The 22500-nt window shown below is 39.0% G+C and overlaps 1 protein-coding gene across 3 annotated transcripts in view; it reads right to left on the bottom strand.

Moving 5' to 3' along the window:
* Positions 1 to 3532: 3532 nt before the first annotated feature.
* LOC112107731 (cAMP-dependent protein kinase catalytic subunit beta) overlaps positions 3533 to 22500 on the bottom strand; it is a 118430-nt gene continuing 99462 nt past the window's right edge. For all 3 annotated transcript variants that reach the window (XM_026655932.2, XM_026655931.2, XM_026655930.1), the window contains 3 exons: positions 19243 to 19365; positions 14978 to 15142; positions 3533 to 5772 (listed from right to left, as the gene is read on the bottom strand). In XM_026655932.2, the coding sequence (XP_026511717.1) occupies positions 5647 to 5772; positions 14978 to 15142; positions 19243 to 19365 (414 nt within the window). In that variant the 3' untranslated portion in view covers positions 3533 to 5646. The remainder of the gene's footprint in view (positions 5773 to 14977; positions 15143 to 19242; positions 19366 to 22500) is intronic.

The raw sequence follows: 22500 nt of genomic DNA on the forward strand, positions 1-22500 counted from the left end.
GTCACTGTCCTTGAGAAACCATTCTAGTTGGTCTGCACTCACTCACCTTGTACTATTGGGCCAAGTGTTCTTCACTTCTGCCACACGCAAAGCCAAGAGTCATTGTTCTGGATGCACCATTCTCAGTCAGGCTACTTTTTGATACGACAGGGGAAATAGAGGCCAAACGTGGCAAATCAGATACTAGATTTTCACAGATAACATAGGGGGAATCTGCACCATCTTGCCTCTGACTACAAGGAGGAATGCTTTTAGGACAAACCTTACAACCAAAATCTCTAACAGATCTCTAACAAACCCTTTAACAGTAAGGGGTGGCTTCGTGTGTGTGGAAGTAACTGAGTCTCTTTCTGCTTACACATTTCATGGGTCACAAGCTGACTCGAATGAGTACCACAGACATGTCACCTCTACAATCCAAAAAGAAAGGGTTTTGTACTGGTCCACCTCAGGAGTGATGTCTTGACCGCCTCAGATCACAGAACCATGTCCAGACTGAGAGTCACCAATGTGCTGTACCGGGGGTACTGGGCTATAATTGGTTATGTTTTGGCTATATACAGTGTGTTTTATAGTAAGAATTAAGGTATTAGAATAAATGAATAGGACAGTGGATACTAATATTAGCCATTTTATTCATGCCTTGCAAGTAACAGACAGGATCTTGTCTGTGTCTATGTTAATTAGATTAGAGGAATTTTGAAGGCCTAGGCCCCAATGTAGGAAAAGATAGTTGCAAGATTTAGTAAGGCCTAATTTACGATGCCTTTCTTGTTCAACATAAAACACTGCTATGTGTTACCTTTTGAAGGTCTCTGTAAAGAACTGTTTGTGTGAATGAGGAATGCCTGCATCAGGCAAAGATAAGGTGTGAAGGCCATTGTTGAAGCCAGATGGCCAAGGGAGGAGGAGTGAAGAGACTGAAGAGACTTAAAGACGCCAGAGAACCATAAACACGCATCCATGGTTGAAGAGGGGCAGATTGATGACCCTGAGGTGAAGGCTAGCACCCTTAAAACACAAGATAATTGATTAAATCGAAACCAGACAGATTGACCCTCCCGGAGGTGTTTTGGGTCATCAAAAGATAACACCCACTGAGGAGTAACTGATCATAAACTGACACAGCAAAGTCTATAGACTTCAACAGAGGCTTTATGGGGCTTTGGGTTCGTCTTGCCAACAACTCCATGAGCATTGGATCGCGACCGACAGAGCCCGGCTCCCCTCTGCGACCAATCTGGCTGGCCACTAGATTGATCCAGACTCTGGACTGGTAACTATAACATCGATTGGCAGGATTGCGTGCATGGTGTGTGTGTGTGACTGAAAAGCATATGCTAATTGCTGTATTCTCAATAAATGCGGCGTGTTGCCTTTTCCCCTATAAAAAGATCTTGTGCTTTTTATAGAAGCATAACAAATGTTTAAAACTGAATTGTACGAGCATTGAAATAGATCCGTGTTATCATTTGCATGACTTCACAGGAAAGTGTAAGTAGCCACCCGGTCTAGCACCCTTACGCAGAATTTGATTGGAGTGCAGAGTCCTGATGATGCAAGGATGATTGCCCTAAATAGATCTACAAATTTCTTTGAAGCAGACAAGCCCTTCTAGAGTCTGCAGAAACCCGTGTAAATGTTAGCACAGGGGCTCTCAGATTCAACACAGCTTTTTACTCATTCACCCTCAACCTCAAAAAGTGACAGAGAGGAAAGTTATCTTGAGAAACTAGATCACACCTTGAACCCAATTGAGCCAGCTGTCCAAGTAAGGGAACTTCCATATTATCCCTGCCAGACCAGCTCTATAGATTCCCACCTGTAAGTCCTTTAGCAGTTTCTTATGGAAGGTGGTTTCCCTTAAGAGATGAGAAAGGGGAATTCAGTTTGGCAACAGAAAAGCATAGCCTCATTCTATAATCTTTGGAACCCGGCAGTAAAAAGTGACTGTCCCAAGGTTGATGGCAAACAGTCCCTTTCTAAATGGTAAAAAGTTAAAGGAGTCATTTCCAGATTAGGATGACATCTTCTAATCTGCTGCTTGACAGGCTGTGTTCATTCAACACAGTGCAGGAGAAGCATAAGACACATGTGATCTAGAAGACTGCAACAAATTTGTCTAAAAAAAGCACAAACAAAAATCTTTAAACTGTAAAACGGTGTTTATACTAGGAAACTAACAAATACAAAACCGAAGTCAATAGGCCTATAGCAGCATAAAATAAGCTTTTTCAAGTTCTGTGACCACAACAATGTGAAAAAAGGAGCCGAGGTGCAGACAGACAGCAGTGCCTTTTAAAACATGAATTGTAGAATACCCTGTGGATAAATGATAGCCAGCTTCCATAACAGTTTTTACTTTTATCAACAGTTTCATGGCTTATAAGGCACACAGTCTGTACAACAAGAATCCACAGAGATTATTTCATAAGAGAATTATTTTAAATTAAAAAAAAGGAATAAATGTGAGATGATAAATATGGAAAATGATTTGCATTTAAATGACCAGCTTGGTCTCTCTCTGTTTTAAAAAATCCAACCTTCATTGTCTTCTGGCAGTGCCTTCAACCAGTACCATCCTCTTCAAAACACCCAACTTTAGTGTGGAATTTAATAGGCCCAACCTGGTATGTTCAGTACATTACTCAGAGTCTTTCCCTGCTATTAGTAAATTCAATTTTAAGAAATCATGTATGTGATGTGGTACAATTAATTAATATACAACATTCTGGTTCAAAAAGAAACAGCACAATATTTCATGCAGTGTTATAGATAATTTGCACTTTTGTATATAAATGTTTACTATATTTCACACTATTGCAGTACATCTAATAATTTGCAAAAAAAAGTAAAATATTTTCAACACTATTTAAAAATAAGGGGTTTAATGCCACTGACAAGAGAATAAAAAAGCAATTTACTTAATGAGATACAATCCTTTAGGTTGGAAATGAAATTGCATATAACTAGAGTACAGTTCAAAATTACCTTATAGTTCAACACTTAACTCCGCAATTGTGTAAAATTAACAAGCCTTTATTTTTAGATATACAATTTTTCATATGGTAAAAAGAGATTTTTGAAATTAAACCCAAGTATCATGATAGTCTTGTGGTTATATTTTTATGGTTGTGTTTAAAGGAGAGGATTGCATAATATTCACATTGTCAAATGTACTCACTAATGCCATGGAAACTATGCCCCTTCTCTTCCCTCACACCCCCAAATAAAGTCTCATTTCCGTACTGATGTTTATTATGCCATGTTGGAAATTTATTTTACTTCCCATAGTTAACCGCTTGTTGATACAATTCAGAAATAGCATATCATCATGGAATTATTAAGAGGCCGCTTCAATTTACGCCCATCTAGAGTTTAATCTGGATATCAAATAGACATGTTAGAATCAATGCCCTAGATTCCTTTGTTTTACTGTACACCCAGGGTGAATGATCACTGTATTTCACAGAATAGAAAATCTCTGAACCATATTAGGTTATAAATGACTGAAAATTAAAAAAATAAACAATCAAACTGTGATCTCCAGCATTTATTAAAATCTTTTAAAGTTCATAAACGACAACAAAGTTACTGTAGAATTTATCGCATACAGCTAGCATACAACAGCATGTCCTCAGTCTAAATGAAATACAAAAGATTTTAACATTTTTTATACAAAGAGTTTTTCTTTAATTTATTAATGTGATGATATATTTTTATTACATAAAATTTGCTACAGCAAAGTATCTTATACTTTTCTTGTACATATGTAAATATGGGTGGACAAAGGCTGCAATCAGTGTCAACCTCCTAATGACGTTGTGCAAAAATGCTTGACAACCTAAAGACATATAGAATGCTGGATGGTACAGCTCATACTGGTTTGTAAAATGTCTACAAAGGCTTTTCTTAAAGGAGTGTCATACAGATTAAAAGGACGTAATGTCAATGGTTCATCTGCACTGACATTCAAACAAATACAATAGCTATGTATCAATATAGATCAGTTTTAATAAAAACGAGTCATCCTTGTATGCATGTAAATTGATCATAAAATAGGAGTCTAGTTTATTTTAAACTGTTTAGATGTGCTGTTTTAAAGACAGGTCACTGAGATATCCAGAATCAAGTGTACAAATAAAAATAGTATGGATAAGTTTAAAAGCAAAAAATAATGTGCTGAGCGACTGCTTATTAATAAACACTGAAATAAATGTGTAAAAGTGCCAAAAGCTAGTACATGGCAGCAGTATCTTAAGTCAGTTGGTGAGAGTATACAAGCCCAAATTCTTACATCTGTGTGATCATACATTCTGTTTCATTGAAAGGAAGTAGGTTAGAAATGAAGACACCACGTAACTAAGAAAACAACTGTGGCGGTTTTTAACTATGTCTCTTTTACACATGAATGAAGCACTGTAATTAAAAATCAAATGATCATAGCAGTTCTCCATCCTCAGTTTACTAATATAGTATACCAGAATAAAAACTTGGCAATAACCTCTTTTATTTTAACAGCTAACAAAACAAAACAACTATATTCAACTAGCAATGCATCCATATTACTTCGGATTTGCTAAACCCACTTGTTTCCTCAAAGCTAATGGCAGAGCACTTTTTGATTTTGTTTTTTAAACCAATGCCTTAAGTTAAAAAAAAGGGTATTAAACTAGGAATACTTTAGGAGACACAACATTGACTTTTTTTTTTAGTTAGCCATATTCTGTTACAATACTGACCAAAACTTCTTTTAAGAGTTTAGGGTTTATGGTGTTAAAAACCCATTTAATACCTACCGACTGAAATGCTGGTAATTTACTTGGTTAAATATGGTCTGGGACCCGGTGGAACTGTTCCTGCTCAATGAGATTGCGTACTTCCCATGGCACAGTCAGGTTATGGCATATTTACCTACTGCCCAGCTGAGGAATACAAAGGAAGGAGGCAGTGAAGAGAACTGCAGGTATGTAGAAAACCAAGACACGGGGTCTAGCTACTGTCCCCTACTTAAGCTGTCCAATTTATGCTAATTTTGGTCAAGCTCCAAGAAGTAATGTTTTTAAGTTAATTTAGCATAGACTTATGTGGCGATAAATACTACCTTCAAAAATGCTAAAAATGTTGGCTAGATTTAGTCTGAGCTACCAAAAATATATATATATAGAATCAACTGTAGTCTCAGATACAAGACAGACAAGAAGTATTGGCTGGCACAGACTAGAAGCAACACTTATCTTTCACTTCAGTCTAAATCACAGTAGCCGCAACACCTTCCATTTCACTCACACAAATACATTATTCAAAATAAAATGGAGCATTCTTGGGTAAAAAACTACTTCATTTTAAAAGGGGGAACTGAACATTACACAGAATCAAATGAAACGACAGAAACCAAAGATAAGTAGGAAAGTGGTCTAGTATTCTGTGATACAGCAAAACAGTGCTTGTTTAATTGTGCCTAGTTATAAGGGTTGGTGCAAACTGCACACATGGAAGATGGCAATAAAGACCTCAGTCAGCTTTGTGGAATGAAGTAACTAGGTAACTGTTTTGACATATGACTGTCTCAGCTTCACCTCATCAGTTAATAGAGTGCAAAGATCCCAATGTAAGTCCTGATGTCATCTTGTCTTCTTACACAGACTAAAAATCAGCAAATTCTTTTGCACATTTCTCTGTTAGAGACACACGAATATCTTCTTCTTCATAGTCATCAAAGTTGCTGGTATCTCCAGCTCCTCTGCACTTTGGTATAAATGGAGCTTCTACCTATATTTGAGAGAAAAAACATGTAAGATGTCAGTTTAAAAGAGCAGACAAGTAAAAATCTACCTTTTAGATTTACTGATATGGTAACAAGCATAAAAAAAAACCTTGATCCTCCACCAGCACTTTATCACTGGCAAGTGAGAAAGCTTAATCAGAATAACTTTACCCAATATAATCCATTATCACATTGACTTAGGGCTTTCTAAAATGAACATATCAAGAAGCGTCTAGATGTATGCACAGAAATTTAAAAACATCATATCACTTATTGACAGACGTCCAACAAAAATTACTTTCGTCCAGAGAAAGATTACCACCCTTCTCAGTCACCATCTCAGACAAAAGCCTAAGCAAATACAGCTATTTATTATGCTGCACTTGGAAGATCAAAAAACTCAGATTCCAACAGACAACAAGGGAAAATGAATTCCCTGTTGAGAATATTCTGCTTCCTGGAGATGATAAAGGTAGAGATTATGCAGTGAGGGCTGCATGCAAGAGAATCTATCACAATGGTCGAAGAGATGGAAAAAAGGACTCCTGGCTAGCAGCACTACCTAGGAGTCCCAGGACAATTTGGGATCCAAACCTCCCAGATTAAAAAAAATCCATCCAAAAGACTGGGCAATATCCTATAACAGGAGCACACATCACTTCAGCTGAAGCTCCCTGACACTTCTCTTACTTACTAGCACCTTGTCTGCATTGAACATCAACTAGTTTGCTCTCATTCATCTCATTCTATCTCAGCCAGACATTAGGAAAGAAGAGAGCTTGCACTGAGTATAATGGAAGGGTGTGTGTTGGGGGGGGGGGGGGGGCCCCGCGGGGGAGGAGGGGTGTATTGTGAATCATCAGCATATATACCAGCTCAAAATCCACATCTTTTCACCATCTCCCCCAGCAGCTTCACATACATGTTGCTCAAATATAACTTTCAGGACCCCTCATGACAATTGTTCCACATTATTCAGAGATCTCCCGAAGATGAAAAAAGTCTGTTTAAATGAGAAGCGAGAGCCCATCCAACCAGTCCTAGAATTGGGACATAATCAATGATATGAAGGGGTACTGAAAGATTAAAAAAATCCAAGGAACTCCTTAGCTGTAGTTATTTTTATGAGGAGAACAATGATGTCATCTCCATGACACACTCACAGCAGTTTAGCTTTAGCATGTCTCAAAAGGCTGACTCCTGTGATTAGATGAAGTACCGTATATACTTGTTCATAAGCCGAATATTTCTGGTAAAAAAGTAACGCATCAAAGAGCGGGGGTCGGCTTATAAATGGGCCTACACCAAAATTTGATGATTTTAAACTCTATGGAATCATTGAATTGAATATCTAATACATTGTTGTTTGTTTACCTGGAGCGTCTGCAGGCATAGAGCCCCTCAGCTCCCAGTGTCTGCAGTTCGCCGTTCCCAGCCAATGGGAGCTGCAGAAAGTGGCACGCCAGTTCCCAGTGGCTGGGAACGGCGAACCGTGGACACTGGGAGCTGAGGGGCTCTGTGCTTGTGAATGCTCCAGGTAAACAAAACGTCCAGGCCCCCTAGCAGCTTACCCTAGCAGGCCAGGAGCCAAAGTTTGCCAACCCCTGAAATATAGGGTCGGCTTATGAAAGAGTCATACAGTTTTTGCTATTTTTACATAACCATCTTGGGCGGTTGGCTTATAAACGAATGGGCTAATGAACGAGTATATACAGTAATTGGTTGGGTTTAACAGTTAGATAGGTCAGACTACACTGTTAAAAAAAACAAAAACAAACAAACAAAAAAAACCACAAGGTTGTTTCTATTCCTTCCAAAGATATTATTCACACTATTCAATATAAATAAGCTCAGAGACTCCTCTGTAATTTTCCCTACTGTTAATTCTAAGAGTAAAATTGAAATGAGTGAGCAGATTCACCTCATCTGGGTAAGTTCATTAATCAGCTCCTTTTTGCAGATGCTCCAAAAGACATATTACTGCCTCTTGTGAACGAAGAGCATTAAAGATGGATATTAGAAAGAGGTATATTTGAGGTTAGAAAATATGATTTATGAGGGAAGTTTGAAAGAACTGAGCATGTCTAGTCTAGGGAGGGCATGAGAGAGGGAGGGCATGATAACAGTCTTCAAATAGGTAAAGGTTGTTATAAAGAGGACAGTGATCAAAACCAAACATCTGTTGAAAAAACAACACAGCAGGGCACAGATTATCCAATAAATTCTTGGAATGTATTTGAGACAATTTTTTTATGTCAGAAGGTGGAGAAAGCTACGAGGGGAGAGGCTGTTCTAGATTTGAGTTTGACAAATAGGGAGGAACTAGTTGAGAATTTGAAAGTGGAAGGCACTTTGGGTCAGTGATCATGAAATGATTGAGTTCATGATTCTAAGGAATGGTAGGAGGGAAAACAGCACAATAAAGATAATGGATTTCAAGAAGGCAGACCTTCGCAAACTCAGGGAGTTGGTAGGTAAGATCCCATGAGAAGCAAGTCTAAGGGGAAAAGCAGTTCAAGAGAGCAGGCAGTTTTTCAAAGAGTCATTATTAAGAGCAAAAGAGCAAACTATCCCACTACATAGGAAAAATAGGAAGCATGGCAAGGCACCATCCTGTCTTAACCAGGAGATCTTCAATGATCTGACGCTCAAAAAGAGTCCTACAAAAAGTGGAAACTAGGTCAAATTACAAAGAATGAGTATAAGCAAGTAAACAAGGATGTAGGGACAAAATTAGAAAGGCCAAGGCACAAAATAAGATGAAATTAGTTAGAGACATAAAAGGTAACAAAAAAACATTCTACAAATACATCAGAAGCCAGAGGAAGACTAAGAACACGGTAGGCCTGGTACTCAATTGGGGGGCGGGGAGGGGAGGGAGGAGGGAATAACATAAAATGTGGAAATGGCAGAAGTGCCAAATGACTTTTTTGTTTCAGTTTTCACCAAAAAATGTAGTAGCAATTGGACATCAAACTTAATGAAAGCCAGTGAAAATGAGGAAGGATCAGAGGCTAAAATAGGAAAGAACAAGTTAAAAATTAGTTAGACAAGTTAGATGTCTTCAGGTTACCAGGGCCTGATGAAATACATCTTAGAATACTCAAGGAGCAGACAGAGGAGATATCTGAGCCATTAGCAACTATCTTTGAAAAGTCATGGAAGACATGAGAGATTCTGAAGGACTGGAAAAGGGCAAATATAATGCCAATCTATAAAAAGGGAAATAAGGACAACCCAGGGAATTACAGACCAGTCAGCTTAACTTCAGTACCCAGAAAGATAAATGGAGCAAATAATTAAGCAATCAGTTTGCAAACACCTAGAAGATAATAAGGTGATAAGTAAGTCAGCATGGATTTATCAAGAACAAACTGTATCAAACCAACCCAAGAGCTTTCTTTGACAGGGTAACAAGCCTTGTGGATGGGGCGGGGCAAGCAGTAGATGTGGTATATCTTGACTTTAGTATGGCTTTTGATACTGTCTCACAAGACCTTCACCTAAACGAACTAGGGAAATACAACCTAGATGGAGCCACTATAAAGCGGGTGCATAACTGGTTGGAAAACTGTTCCCAGAGAGTAGTTATCAGTGGTTCACAGTCAAGATGGAAGGGCATATCGAGTGGGGTCCTGCAGGGATCAGTTCTGGGTCCAGTTCTGTTCAATATTTTCATCAATGATTTAGATAATGGTATAGAGTGTACACTTATAAAGTTTGCGGACAACACCAAGCTGGGAGGGATTGCAAGTGCTTTCGAGGATAGGATTAAAATTAATGTCTGGACAACCTGGAGAAATGGTCTGAAGTGAACAGAATGAACTTCAATAAGGATAAATGCAAAGTACTACACTTAGGAAGGAACAATCAGTTGCACCCATACAAAATTGGAAATGACTGCCTAGGCAGGAGTACTGCAGAAAGGCATCCGGGAGTCATAATGGATCACAAGCTAAATATGAGTCAACAGTGTAACACTGTTGCCAAAAAAAATAATAATAATAATAATAAAAAAGCGAACATCATTCCGGGATGTATTAGCAGGAGTGGTGTAAGAGAGACATGAGAAGTAATTTTTCCGCTCTACTCTGTGCTGATTGGAGTACTGGGTCGAGTTCTGGGCGCCACACTGCAGGAAAGATGTGGACAAATTGGAGAAAGTCCAGACAAGAGCAACAAAGCTAAAAAAAAAAAAAAAGGGAAAAAAGAAAAAAAAAGACCTATGAGGGAAGATTGAAAACAAATTGTGTTTGTTTAGTCTGGAGAAGATAAGACTGAGAGGGGAACATGATAACACTTTTCAAGTACATAAAAGGCTGTTACAATGAGGAGGTAGAAAAATTGTTCTCTTTAATCTCTGAAGATAGAACAAGAAGCAATGGACTTAAATTGCAGCAGAGATGGTTTAGGTTGGATACTAGGAAAAACTTCCTGTCAGGGTAGGTAAGCACTGGAATAAATTGCTTGGGGGGAGGGGTTGAGGAATCACCATCATTTTATTTTTTTAAGAACAGGTTAGACAAACAGCTGTCAGGATAGTTTAGGTATACTTAATTCTGCCTCACAGTGAATGCTAGCTGACCTTCTGAGGTCCCTTCCAGCTCAACATTTCTATGATTACAGTGCACCACAGAGGCCTAGCAAAAGCACAACATGCTGCCATGTGGGAATCAAGTAAATCGGTCCTGAACATCAAGGCCTATGTTTGTTCCCTGTGGAGTGGCAAGAGCAGCAGACTTGTATATTATGTGATATCCTCATATGGCCATGTTAGAAACAAAGTGGACAAGTTCCAAAGGGAGTTGAAACCATCTTCTTTGGCACAAAGGACTGTCACTGCAATGTGAGGGCTTTCAGAATGGAGGGAAGGTATGCAGGACAAAAATAAATCACGCAGCTTTATACAAAGGGAATATTGCATAGGTGACCACTATGGTGGATTCTTTGTTGACATCAAGGGATTCTGATATCTCACAACCACCAAGAAAGTAAAGCTGAAGTGGTTTGTGAGATCATACAACTCAAAAGATACCTATACAGTTCTGGTATCAATGTTTTCCTATAGTGAAATCCTTATATTTAATGGAGAAGAGTAACATTTTTGTAAATTTTTATACTGTTTTTTTAATGATTTTGTATGGTGATGTTTCCTCCGAACATTTTATGTCAGAGCCAGAATGTGCCTGTGCAACATACTCGTAGCCAAATAGTGTTTTTGCCATTTTTTGTTGCCTTTAAACCTTGCAATGGTTAATCTTATTTTAGACCCCAAATCATAGGGGTCTCTGAGGATCACAACAAATCTGCCTGCTGGAATTTGTGTCAGTGAATCTGACAGACTGCCAAATATTTAAAGAGATTGCGAGCTGAAAACATCAGCTATTATTATTTAGTGTTAGATCATGACATTATGATCTGCATAGTGCAAGGGGTGGCATGTTACTGCACTGACTTGGAATATCCTGGGAGGGAGACAGTGACTCCCTGCTATGCTGGGGAGGGAGGAAACTATCTAGTGTTTATACCCAGTGCAGCATAGGAAGGCTCTAACTTCCTGCCCCACAGCTGCACTGGGATGGAGGGAAGTAGCAGCTCTGCAGAACCTGCTTCCTTTCCTGTACTGCCACCTTTGATGTAAACATATGCATGTCTGGACCACAGTAATACTCACTAAGGCCAGGTCTACACTACCGCGGTAGTTCAACGGCTGGCAATCGAACTTCCGGGTTCGATTTAACGCGTCTGGTCTGGACGCGATAAATCGATCCCGAAAGTGCTCGCCGTCGACTGCGGTACTCCAGCTCAGCGAGAGGAGTACCGCGGAGTCGACGGAGGAGCCTGCCTGCCGCGTGTGGACCGCGTCTGAACCGCGGTAAATTCGAACTAAGGTATGTCGACTTCAGCTACGTTATTCACGTAGCTGAAGTTGCGTACCTTAGATCGAATTGGGGTGTTAGTGTAGACCAGGCCTAAGATTTGTGAAGCTAGAAACCACAAATAGGAACAGGGCCGCATTGCACATGGCTTTATACAAACATACATCCCTGCCCTCAAGGCAGGAAGGAAAAAGTGGGTGCTCAACAGCCTGAATATATACCTAACCTATGTAACCATATGTTCCTATTGCCATTACCCTCATTCTCCTTCCAGTTGTTCCCAAATTATTCCCTAATAAAAAAACCAAACAGACTAAAATTGGGATTTTAAGCAGCGTTTATCAAAACCAGGGGCTTTTCTGCAGCCACAGCCCCTTGGGCTCTGTTTGTGTGTGGGGAGTAACAGCCCCTCCCTCTCCCTGTTGCTCTTGGATGCACCACCTTGGTGTTGGTTGCGGGGCTGCCAGCAGGGGTTGGGCCCTGCCCCCCTATGGAGACACCTGGGGCACAATGCTGGAGGAGCAGGCAGCCAGTGAGTTCCCCACCTTCCCAAGGGCGGTGGGGCTCAGGCTTTGGGCTCCAGTCCCAGGCTCCAGCTGCACAGTGGCAGGCCCTAGCCTCCGGCAGCGGGGCTTCAGGCTCTAGCCCCCCCTGCTTCCCCTAGCCCCTCATCCAGGGCTTAATTTGTCCCCAGGCTTGGCAGGGCTGAGTAAGTCTGCTGTGAAAAGTGATATTTGTATGTTAATATCACTTTTCTACAACGGACTTACTAGCTAGCAATAAATTACAATGATTTGGATGTGTATGTGTGCATATTTAATTGTTTTTCTTAAAGCTAATTAAGTATTTTAGGAAAAAGTGTGAGAGTGGCCACCAGCAAGAGTTGGTGGCCGCACTCTGATTGCCCCCAAAAAATTTGTCCTGGGAACCCCTGTTAGCTCAAATGAAAAGCCTGAGATGTTTACTTGCCCTTGCAATACAGGGTTATTTTTCACAATATTATTCTCAGATCCCTACCAAAGGAAATCTCTGAAGGTGAGCTCACAAGAGAACAGGGATATGCAATGGAAATACTGCTCAGCCTTAATTAAAGCCGTATTACCAGGCACTGTTTTAATAAATACCTATGCATGCATAACAATAACAAGAGGCTCTGATCTTATCTGAAATATTAAATAACTGACTGTATTATGCACAAGTGTAACACAACAGTACTATTCATACCATTTTAGTTGCTAAGGAACTATCTTTTCATTATGCAGAGTAGGTCCAGTTTAGGCAAGTGACTTTACTATAAGAAAGCACTGGTGAAAACAAGTGACTGTGAAAAGATGGCGTCAAACATAATAGTTGATCTCTAGATTTCAATACACCCTGAAATATTAATATTGTACTCTACTATTATTGTTTTAGCCTTCTAATAATATTTATTTCCCATAATAATTAATTGCAAAACCATTCTTCATTAGTATTCCAAATCCTTTACAAATGGTAATATAAAGTAGTGATATTTCTTGCTTCTGATAAAAAAAAGTTTTCGACAACAATAGGATAGTGAGGTTAAGCATAGGTAACAAAATATTAAAATATTTAATTTATTATTATAGGAAAAAATCACAGAGGAATCCCCACTGCATATAAATTGTGTTCTAAATGGGCATTTAAAAACACAGAGAAGAGAGAATTACAATTTTGTAATGTTAAATCTTTTCTTAAAATGTCTCCACTTAACACAAAGAATGCAAGATGTGTTAATAGTACCCTGTCTTATAGTAATTAATACATTAGTGATTACAACAACTACTGTTCTGTCAATTTGTGCAACCAAACAACCAGTTTCTTTTTATAAACTATTGTTAGATTTTAGGTTTGGCCTTTAAAAGAATTTTTAAAATTATTATTATAGCAGCACTTTCACACCTCTGTTAGCATTTGAATAAGACACTAATATTCACTGAAGTATGTCACTTGACTCTAAAGACTCATTTATGACAAATGTCTCAAAATAAATTATTTCTGCTCTCAAAATTTTCAGAACAAAACCAATGAGATTTTAAAATTTTACTACTTCCTATTTAAAAGACAGAAAAATACTGGTTTAACCTAAGAAACTGTTCATTTCCTACGTGTATGTCATCTGGGAACTGGCTAATTTCCAGGTGCTTAGTGATGCTACAAAAGTAGCACTATGCCAGAGGGGAGCAGACTCTGGGAGCTGCTGGGAGGCAGGGCCTGCAGTAAGTCCCACCCTGCTTCACTCACTCTGTCAGGAACCAAATCTTCCCCTTCCACCAGCCTTCTCAGCAGTTGTATCGTTGATGAGAATTTTCTTAAGGTCTCATTCTGGTACAACTCCAACACTGGGAGCAATAGTGGGAGCCCTAGCATAGGCTTGCTGCCAGCATTTTCTGACCCGCTCAGAAACTGAGCTGGTCTAGAAAACACTGTGGTAAAAATGCTGACCTCCAACCAGGGCCAGATTTCCAGTTAGGCACAGTAGGCACGTGCCTAGGGGCATCAGGGTTCTAGGGGCACCTAAAAGTGAAAAGTGGGTTAAAAGTTTCATTTTTTAAAGAAAACATGCTGTGGGCGGGGGGAGGGAAGGGGGGGGGGGGGGAGACGGGGCAGGGGACAGGGACACTGAACATGCTGTGCCTAGGGGCGTGTAAAGTGTAAATCCGGCCCTGCATCCAACCACTAGAAGGGCTCCCAACATTGCTACCACTGATGGAACTGCACTAGTGCTAGAAAAACAATTGGAGAATTTATAAGAAATCTTCTATGTATTCAAGATTAACGAGATCCTCTTCTGCCTCAGAAGAAGACAGCAGAGGAAAGGTGTGTGACAGCAGAGGCTGGGTGCGTAATAGCAGAGGCTGGAGACAAATCCCTCGATTAAGACCAGAGCATCTCCATGCTGAAGAACAGGCTGGTTTCTGAGAAGAAGTAGGCAAAGAACATAAAGGTTTCTTAGTGGGAGGGACAATTTCAGTAGCCATTATATGTTAAGGATTAAGTAGAAGTTAGAGGTGCAAGAAATAGCTCATTTTGAAGATGGGCAAGAAAGAAATTAGAGTAGAGTATGAACCATGCATTAGGGGAGCAGGGAAGTGCATGAGGTGCCCAGGATAAGTATACTGGTCCATTGTAATTTAATGCATTCCTCAGGATTCTAAGGAATATCATGCTTTTCTCAGAACATCTGAATTTGCTGGGTCAAGTTTGCTAACTTTTCCATTCATAATACAATTTACAATACCCAACTTTGACTTTACTTAATGAAATCAGAAATACATATAACTTTAATTATTTAGATGAGAAAGTGCCTTACCTTTCTCTGATAAATGGCAATCCAATCTGTTGTAGCAAACCACTTGTGGTTCTTTATGTCATTTACACCATTCTTTAGATTTCCATATCGTTTGGTCAAGTCTACCTGGAGTAAATTTCTTAGTAGGTCCTTCAGGTCTGAACTGAAGTGTGATGGGAACCGTACCTAAAAAACACACCCATAAATTAACACCACAATATAGATTACATTTGTTTTTTCTCCCCCTTTGTGAAGTAAAGAGAACAATGCTCATGTAAATTAAAACTGTGGAGTCATTCTACACTTCTAATTATACATATCAGTTGGAGCACTTAGAGACAGATGGAGTTAAGGTTGCTTATGCATTTTGATTTCAAAGGGCCTTTTCCAATGGCATATAACTTTGTCAAATTTTCACTTCTTGGGCTGAAATTTTCTAGGTCTTGTCTGTCTCTGGATTATTTATTTCTTTATTTTGAATTTTTAGCATACAGTAGTGGTTTTGTAAGAACTAAGAAGCTAATTTAGTTTTTACTAACTGATGTCTCTCCAACACTCCTGGGTCCTCTTTCATCAAATAATTTTTAAAACCAAATTTTAAGCTAGCATCAGATTTTCCCTCCCCATTTTTGAGAATATAACTGATTTTTCCAGTAGAGAGGGGATACTCGCCTGACTTATTCACACAAATGGTGGTTTGTATGTACCCACTTACGCTGGTGAAATCAAATAAATCTTTTTGAAGAATGAGGACAGCAATTTTAATTCTGATTGGAAAATCATAATTATAGAAAAGAAGACTGAATATATAAGATCTGTGAAAACTGACAGGGAAATATAAATACTTATTAAAAATTCCTACCAAAAAAAATAAATACACGAGATGATGAAACTACTAAAACTCACACTGCCACAGTTGGAGCTATAACTCCTTAGTACAATAAAAGGCTTATCTTTAACTGGTTTAAATCTTACAGGATTTATTTTTCCTTACAGAACTGAGAAAGGGTAAGCTGAATGCATATGATAGTTTGTAGCTGAGGCCTGGACTGACAAGAGTAATCAACACCTGAAGGGAGGGCTCATTTCTTGGTGGATAGAATTAGGGAGGTAAACAGATAATTATGCTGAAAACAGAACATTTGTGCTAAATAAGGTAAGTAAATAGGACAGTAGGCTTAAAAGATAGAATGTCTGAGCCAACTAAGATAAGAGGGAGAATACCCTGGGAACCATTTACTATGAACAAGGTAACAATGGACAAAATAAGTTAGGAATGTAGAGATGAGGTAAAGAGTAGGTTGAGTGTGGACAATGCATGGACAGGGCATGCTTCACAGGGATTGGTTCTTGCAAAGTAACCAATCCAATAACGTGTGATGCAATGTATAGCAAATGCAGTATAATGTATAAAGAAAGATGTTTTTTGTGTAACTTTGGATGTGTGGTACACCCTATAGCTTGAGTAGGATCAACTCAGCATAGCTTTGCTGAATGCCAAATAAAGATTCCCGAGTGATGAAATCTGGAGTTGAACTGAGTTTTTTAGATTCCATGAAGTGTTCTCTGAGAACTGGACAAGGTGCTCTGGATAAGCTGAGTGGAAAAAGTCTCAGAGGGAATCCCAACACTGTTTGACCCTGGTGTTTTGTCTTTAGTAAATTACCATTATAAGGGCATCCCATAGCCACTGAACTCATGTATTGGATTAGGAGGATTAGGATTTCTAATTAGTTGCTAATTGCACACTCAGCAGTCATATGTGAGAATTCAATCTAGAAATGTATTTATACTATAATCTCTCTATAGATACCCATACACTGCCAATCAAGCTCTTAGCTGAACAATTCTGAGCATTGTTCAAACACATGAAAGTTTGTTTGCCTTGTCAAAGTAAATTTGTGACTATTTAACAGACTATCTCAAACACAAAATAGTCATATCCACTCTGCACTGGCAAGGTAAACCAGGTTAGCATGAACTGTGCTTCAATAGTGTTTAAAAAAGATCCAGTTGATAAGGTTTCACTGCATAGTTTAACAGGGCCTTAAATGATCCAAGAAGAACCATCAGAAAAATCTAATGCAGGATCTGAAATTGAAAAAAAAGTCTCTTGCCACGTCCACGCTTCCAGAATTTGGCACTCACTACGCCCAGTTGGTCAGTGGTATTCTGTAGCTATGAAATGTCATTAAATAATTAATTTAAGAGTTAAATGCAGTGCGCAGAATTATTTAATCTGTGAAGAGATGTGGCAAAATCATCAGCTCTGATAGCTAAGTATGCTCCTCCGATTTATCTGTCTAGGCATGTGTATGGCTCTCATTAGTGTAGTATCTGAGTGCCTTACAATTACTAATGAATATTATCCTCAAAACACTCTGAAAGGCAGGAAAACATTAATGCCATTTTACTGATGGGGAACTAAGGCAGAGGGTAGGTAAAATGACTTGCCCAAGGTCACATAGGAAATCTGTGGTTGAACTGAGAACTGAATCCAATTCTCTTGAGTTCAAAATCCAGTGCCCAATCCACTAGACCATCCTTCCTTCCCAGAGTCAGTAAAAATATCGAATGATAAAACTAGAGAAAATTTAGGTACAATAATGACTGCAAAAATGAACCTTCTTTTTCCAATATGAACATAAATCTTTAATGAATAGGTAGTTTAAAGAATCTTTCAGTAAAGAGAGTGGTCATTCTAAAAGTCAATACTTTAGGCAAAATGTAACGAAGGAAATTAATAACCTATTTTTACAGGAAGAGCCACAGGAAATTTAGTAATCACAAAAGTGTCCCCAATTTTATATTTCATCCAAAAGATAGACTCCTCAGAAGCAATATTCTGAAACACCATGCTACAACATTAGTTCAATACTGACTTAGAAGGAGGAATGCCAGTATTTGAATCACCAGCACCACCTGGGTTTTCCCCAAGATCTTTTGTACAAGTTGTGAACCAGTTAAACCTGTTTAAGTTAGGAGATCTGATGAGATCACTGAATGAAGTGATATGGCTGTTCATCATGTCAATGTCTTTTGTGTGCTTTTACCCTGTACTACACAGATTTCACAGGGGAGACCAGCATTTCTCAAATTGGGTCCTGAACCAAAAGGGAGTTGGGGAGGGGGGGTTGGTAAGGTTAGGGGGTTCATGGTATTGCCACCCTTACTTCTGCACTGCCTTCAGAGCTGGGCGACCAGAGAGCAGTGGCTGTTGGCCAGGCACCAAGCTCTGAAGGCAGCTCCCCACCAGCAGCAGCACAGAAGTAAGGGTGGCAATACCATACCATGCCACCCTTACTTCTACGGTGCTGCTGCTGGTGGCAGCTCTGCCTTCAGAGCTGGGCACCCAGCCAACAGCCACCACCTCCAGCTGCCCAGAAATAATGGTAGCAATAACCCCCCCCACCACACACACAATAACCTTGCAACCCCTCCCCCAACTCTTTTTTCTGTCTGGATCCCTACAATTATAACACCGTGAAATTTCAGATTTAAATAGCTGAAATAATGAAATTTACTATTTTTAAAATCCTATGACTGTGAAATTGACCATGAATTTGGTAGGGCTAACCGGAATGGGCTATGCTTTAACCTTCCTTTCTCTGTGCTAACCTAAGGATTCCCATTGCTGTGTTGACTAATAAACCCCATTATTTTGACAACACTGTGAGTGTCACTGCAAATGCTTGGTGAGGTTCATTAGTCCCTGAAGATTACACAAGTCTCTACCAGGAGTCTATCTCAGTTGGATTTCGCTCAGCAGACTTCATGGTGTGAAAGAGGAGTGTTGGAGCCCCAGATGTTCGGTCTAAAGAAGGCAGTGAGGCCACGTGGCCTAGTCTGTGCAGGAAGAGAGAGACCCTTTGAAGGTTTGGCACACTGAAGAGGTGCCTCCTAGAGACTGTTCAAAGCTCGGGGTGTAGCACCAATCCTGTGGATTTGTGACATATACCTACTGGATTATTTAGCCATTTTCTTTTAAACACGAAAATATAAAATTTGGGGCGTGGGAATGCAAGAGTTTTTAAACTTTAAACACAGCAATATTTCAGAGACTTAAAAAATGTATGCACTTTTTAAAAATTATTATTGCAGTAAGGATGTCCATGGATTCAAAAGTACCTGTTACGGACTTTTCTAATTCTCTATCTAAATGGATCAACCTCTAATAAATCAGTGAATTGTGGATCTACTCAGTAGACAATCAGGTTACAGGAAAAGCTCTGCAAAGACAATGGTACAAAACAAAGAGTTTTTTAAAATAGACCCCTTTTGCATACCTTTCCAGAAACTATCTTTTCATAAATTTGAATTGGTTGATCTGCAAAGAATGGAGGATATCCAGCGGCCATTTCATAGATTAACACTCCTAATGCCCACCAGTCCACTGCTTTGTTGTAGCCCTGCGAGATAAAGGGGAAATATTACTGTTTTACCATAGCTAATAAAATTTCAGAGTTCCTATACACTTATAAATACAAAATATATAGTATTAGTATAAAACATTAAAACACAGAATAGTTCAGAATTAATTGCCTCATGACGTCCAGTTTGAAGACGACTTAAAACACACATGGATGATGCACTATGAGATTTATTCACGGCTCAGTTCTTGAAACTTCTTGCACAGATTGCTGTGCTTGGGCAGAGCCCCAGTGAAACCAGTGGGACTCTGCACAGGTGCAGCAACCCACCCACCCAGAAGAAAGCACAAATAGCACCCACATAGCCACCCACCCACCGAGAAGAAATATTGGGGCCCAGGTCTTTATTTGAATGCAGTCTCATCACATGAAACTTAGTTTCAGAGCGAATTAAAGATATTTCATTAAGTAAAATCATGCCTCTAGCAATGTACATACTCGGTTTCATTCTTCATATTATTTTAGTATCTTAAAACTTATTAGTTAAGTTAAAATGGAACCTCTCAAAGCTTTGAATAGAAACCAGTTTTAAACTATTTAGTTATTTAGCTATTATTGATTCATCTATTAACTGACCTGTACTTAAAATTTATCTGAAAAGCTTTTTTTTTTAAAAAGCTGTTTACTCTGAAAATAGAGACTACTATTACTTCAATTACTAATACATTTGCAAACAGTACACTTAAAAATATGTTCTTTTTCCAAAATCTTACCAGGACCTGAGCTCAAGCTTCAGTGTCTTCCCTGAAAAAATTAATATCAATATGCTGAAGTGAGAGGGGAAGGAACACAGCTTCCTGTGCTGCTTTGCATGTTAAGTGCATTAAGATACAAGGGCTAAGAACTATTATCACCACCAAAAGTTTCAAGAGAACCATCACCCTGCACTAAGGCCTTGGAAGGTTACAAGTATTTTCAATTCACTTTTACAGACAATAGATAAGATATTGTGCAATAAGGGGGCATCGGTAAAACAGGGATAATGATACTGCTTTCCTTTGTTAAGCACTTTGAGATATATGGATGAAAAGTTTTACATAAAAGCCAAGTATTTATAATTTATAATTCCTTCTCCATTCAGATACTTGTTATATTATTTGAAGAAAGAGATGATGTGAGATAAGCCAGTTATGCTTAAAGAGTAGTGGCACATTTGATTTTTTTTATTTATATTCAAAAAGACAAGAAAAAAAAAGATGATTTAATGCATAATGCTTACAGGTTGAAACACTCCCTCAGTGGGGTGATTCCCAAAGGCCTATTGGTTTATCCAGTATGCAGGTCTGGTTACCTTCTGGAATTTTTTAACTAGTTCATTAAAACATGAAAATATACCAGAGCAGGCAAAACTGGCATATGCTTATGAAACACAGTAAAAGAACTAAAAAAGAGCCACCATGGCTTAACAACCATGTAAAAGAAGCAGTGAGAGATAAAAAGACTTCCTTTAAAAAGTGGAAGTCAAATCCTAGTGAGGCAAATAGAAAGGAGCATAAACGCTGCCAAATTAAGTGCAAGAATGTAATAAGAAAAGCCAAAGAGGAGTTTGAAGAACGGCTAGCCAAAAACTCCAAAGGTAATAACAAAATGTTTTTTAAGTATATCAGAAGCAGGAACCCTGCTAAACAACCAGTGGGGCCCCTTGATGATCGAGATACAAAAGGAGTGCTTAAAGACGATAAAGTCATTGTGGGAGAAACTAAATGGGTTCTTTGCTTCAGTCTTCACGGCTGAGGATGTTAGGGAGATTCCCAAACCTGAGCCGGCTTTTGTAGGTGACAAATCTGAGGAACTGTCACAGATTGAAGTGTCACTAGAGGAGGTTTTGGAATTAATTGATAAACTTAACATTAACAAGTCACCGGGACCAGATGGCATTCACCAAAGAGTTCTGAAAGAACTCAAATGTGAAGTTGCGGAACTATTAACTAAGGTTTGTAACCTGTCCTTTAAATCGGCTTCTGTACCCAATGACTGGAAGTTAGCTAATGTAACGCCAATATTTAAAAAGGGCTCTAGAGGTGATCCGGGCAATTACAGACCGGTAAGTCTAACGTCGGTACCGGGCAAATTAGTCGAAACAATAGTTAAGAATAAAATTGTCAGACACATAGAAAAACAAACTGTTGAGCAATAGTCAACATGGTTTCTCTAAAGGGAAATCGTGTCTTACTAATCTATTAGAGTTCTTTGAAGGGGTCAACAAACATGCGGACAAGGGGGATCCAGTGGACATAGTGTACTTAGATTTCCAGAAAGCCTTTGACAAGGTCCCTCACCAAAGGCTCTTACGTAAAGTAAGTTGTCATGGGATAAAAGGGAAGGTCCTTTCATGGATTGAGAACTGGTTAAAAGACCGGGAACAAAGGGTAGGAATTAATGGTAAATTCTCAGAATGGAGAGGGGTAACTAGTGGTGTTCCCCAAGGGTCAGTCCTCGGACCAATCCTATTCAACTTATTTATAAATGATCTGGAGAAAGGGGTAAACAGTGAGGTGGCAAAGTTTGCAGATGATACTAAACTGCTCAAGATAGTTAAGACCAAAGCAGACTGTGATGAACTTCAAAAAGATCTCACAAAACTAAGTGCTTGGGCAACAAAATGGCAAATGAAATTTAATGTGGATAAATGTAAAGTAATGCACATTGGAAAAAATAACCCCAACTATACATACAATATAATGGGGGCTAATTTAGCTACAACAAGTCAGGAAAAAGATCTTGGAGTCATCGTGGATAGTTCTCTGAAGATGTCCGCGCAGTGTGCAGAGGCGGTCAAAAAAGCAAACAGGATGTTAGGGATCATTAAAAAGGGGATAGAGAATAAGACTGAGAATATATTATTGCTCTTATATACATCGATGGTACGCCCACATCTCAAATACTGCGTACAGATGTGGTCTTCTCATCTAAAAAAAGATATACTGGCACTAGAAAAGATTCAGAAAAGGGCAACTAAAATGATTAGGGGTTTGGAATGGGTCCCATATGAGGAGAGATTAAAGAGGCTAGGACTCTTCAGCTTGGAAAAGAGGAGACTAAGGGGGGATATGATAGAAGTATATAAAATCATGAATGATGTGGAGAAAGTGGATAAGGAAAAGTTATTTTCTT

This window comes from Terrapene carolina, unplaced genomic scaffold (assembly GCF_002925995.2).
Source record: "Terrapene carolina triunguis isolate 2854851 unplaced genomic scaffold, T_m_triunguis-2.0 Scaffold211, whole genome shotgun sequence".
NCBI classification, from domain to species: domain Eukaryota; kingdom Metazoa; phylum Chordata; order Testudines; family Emydidae; genus Terrapene; species Terrapene triunguis.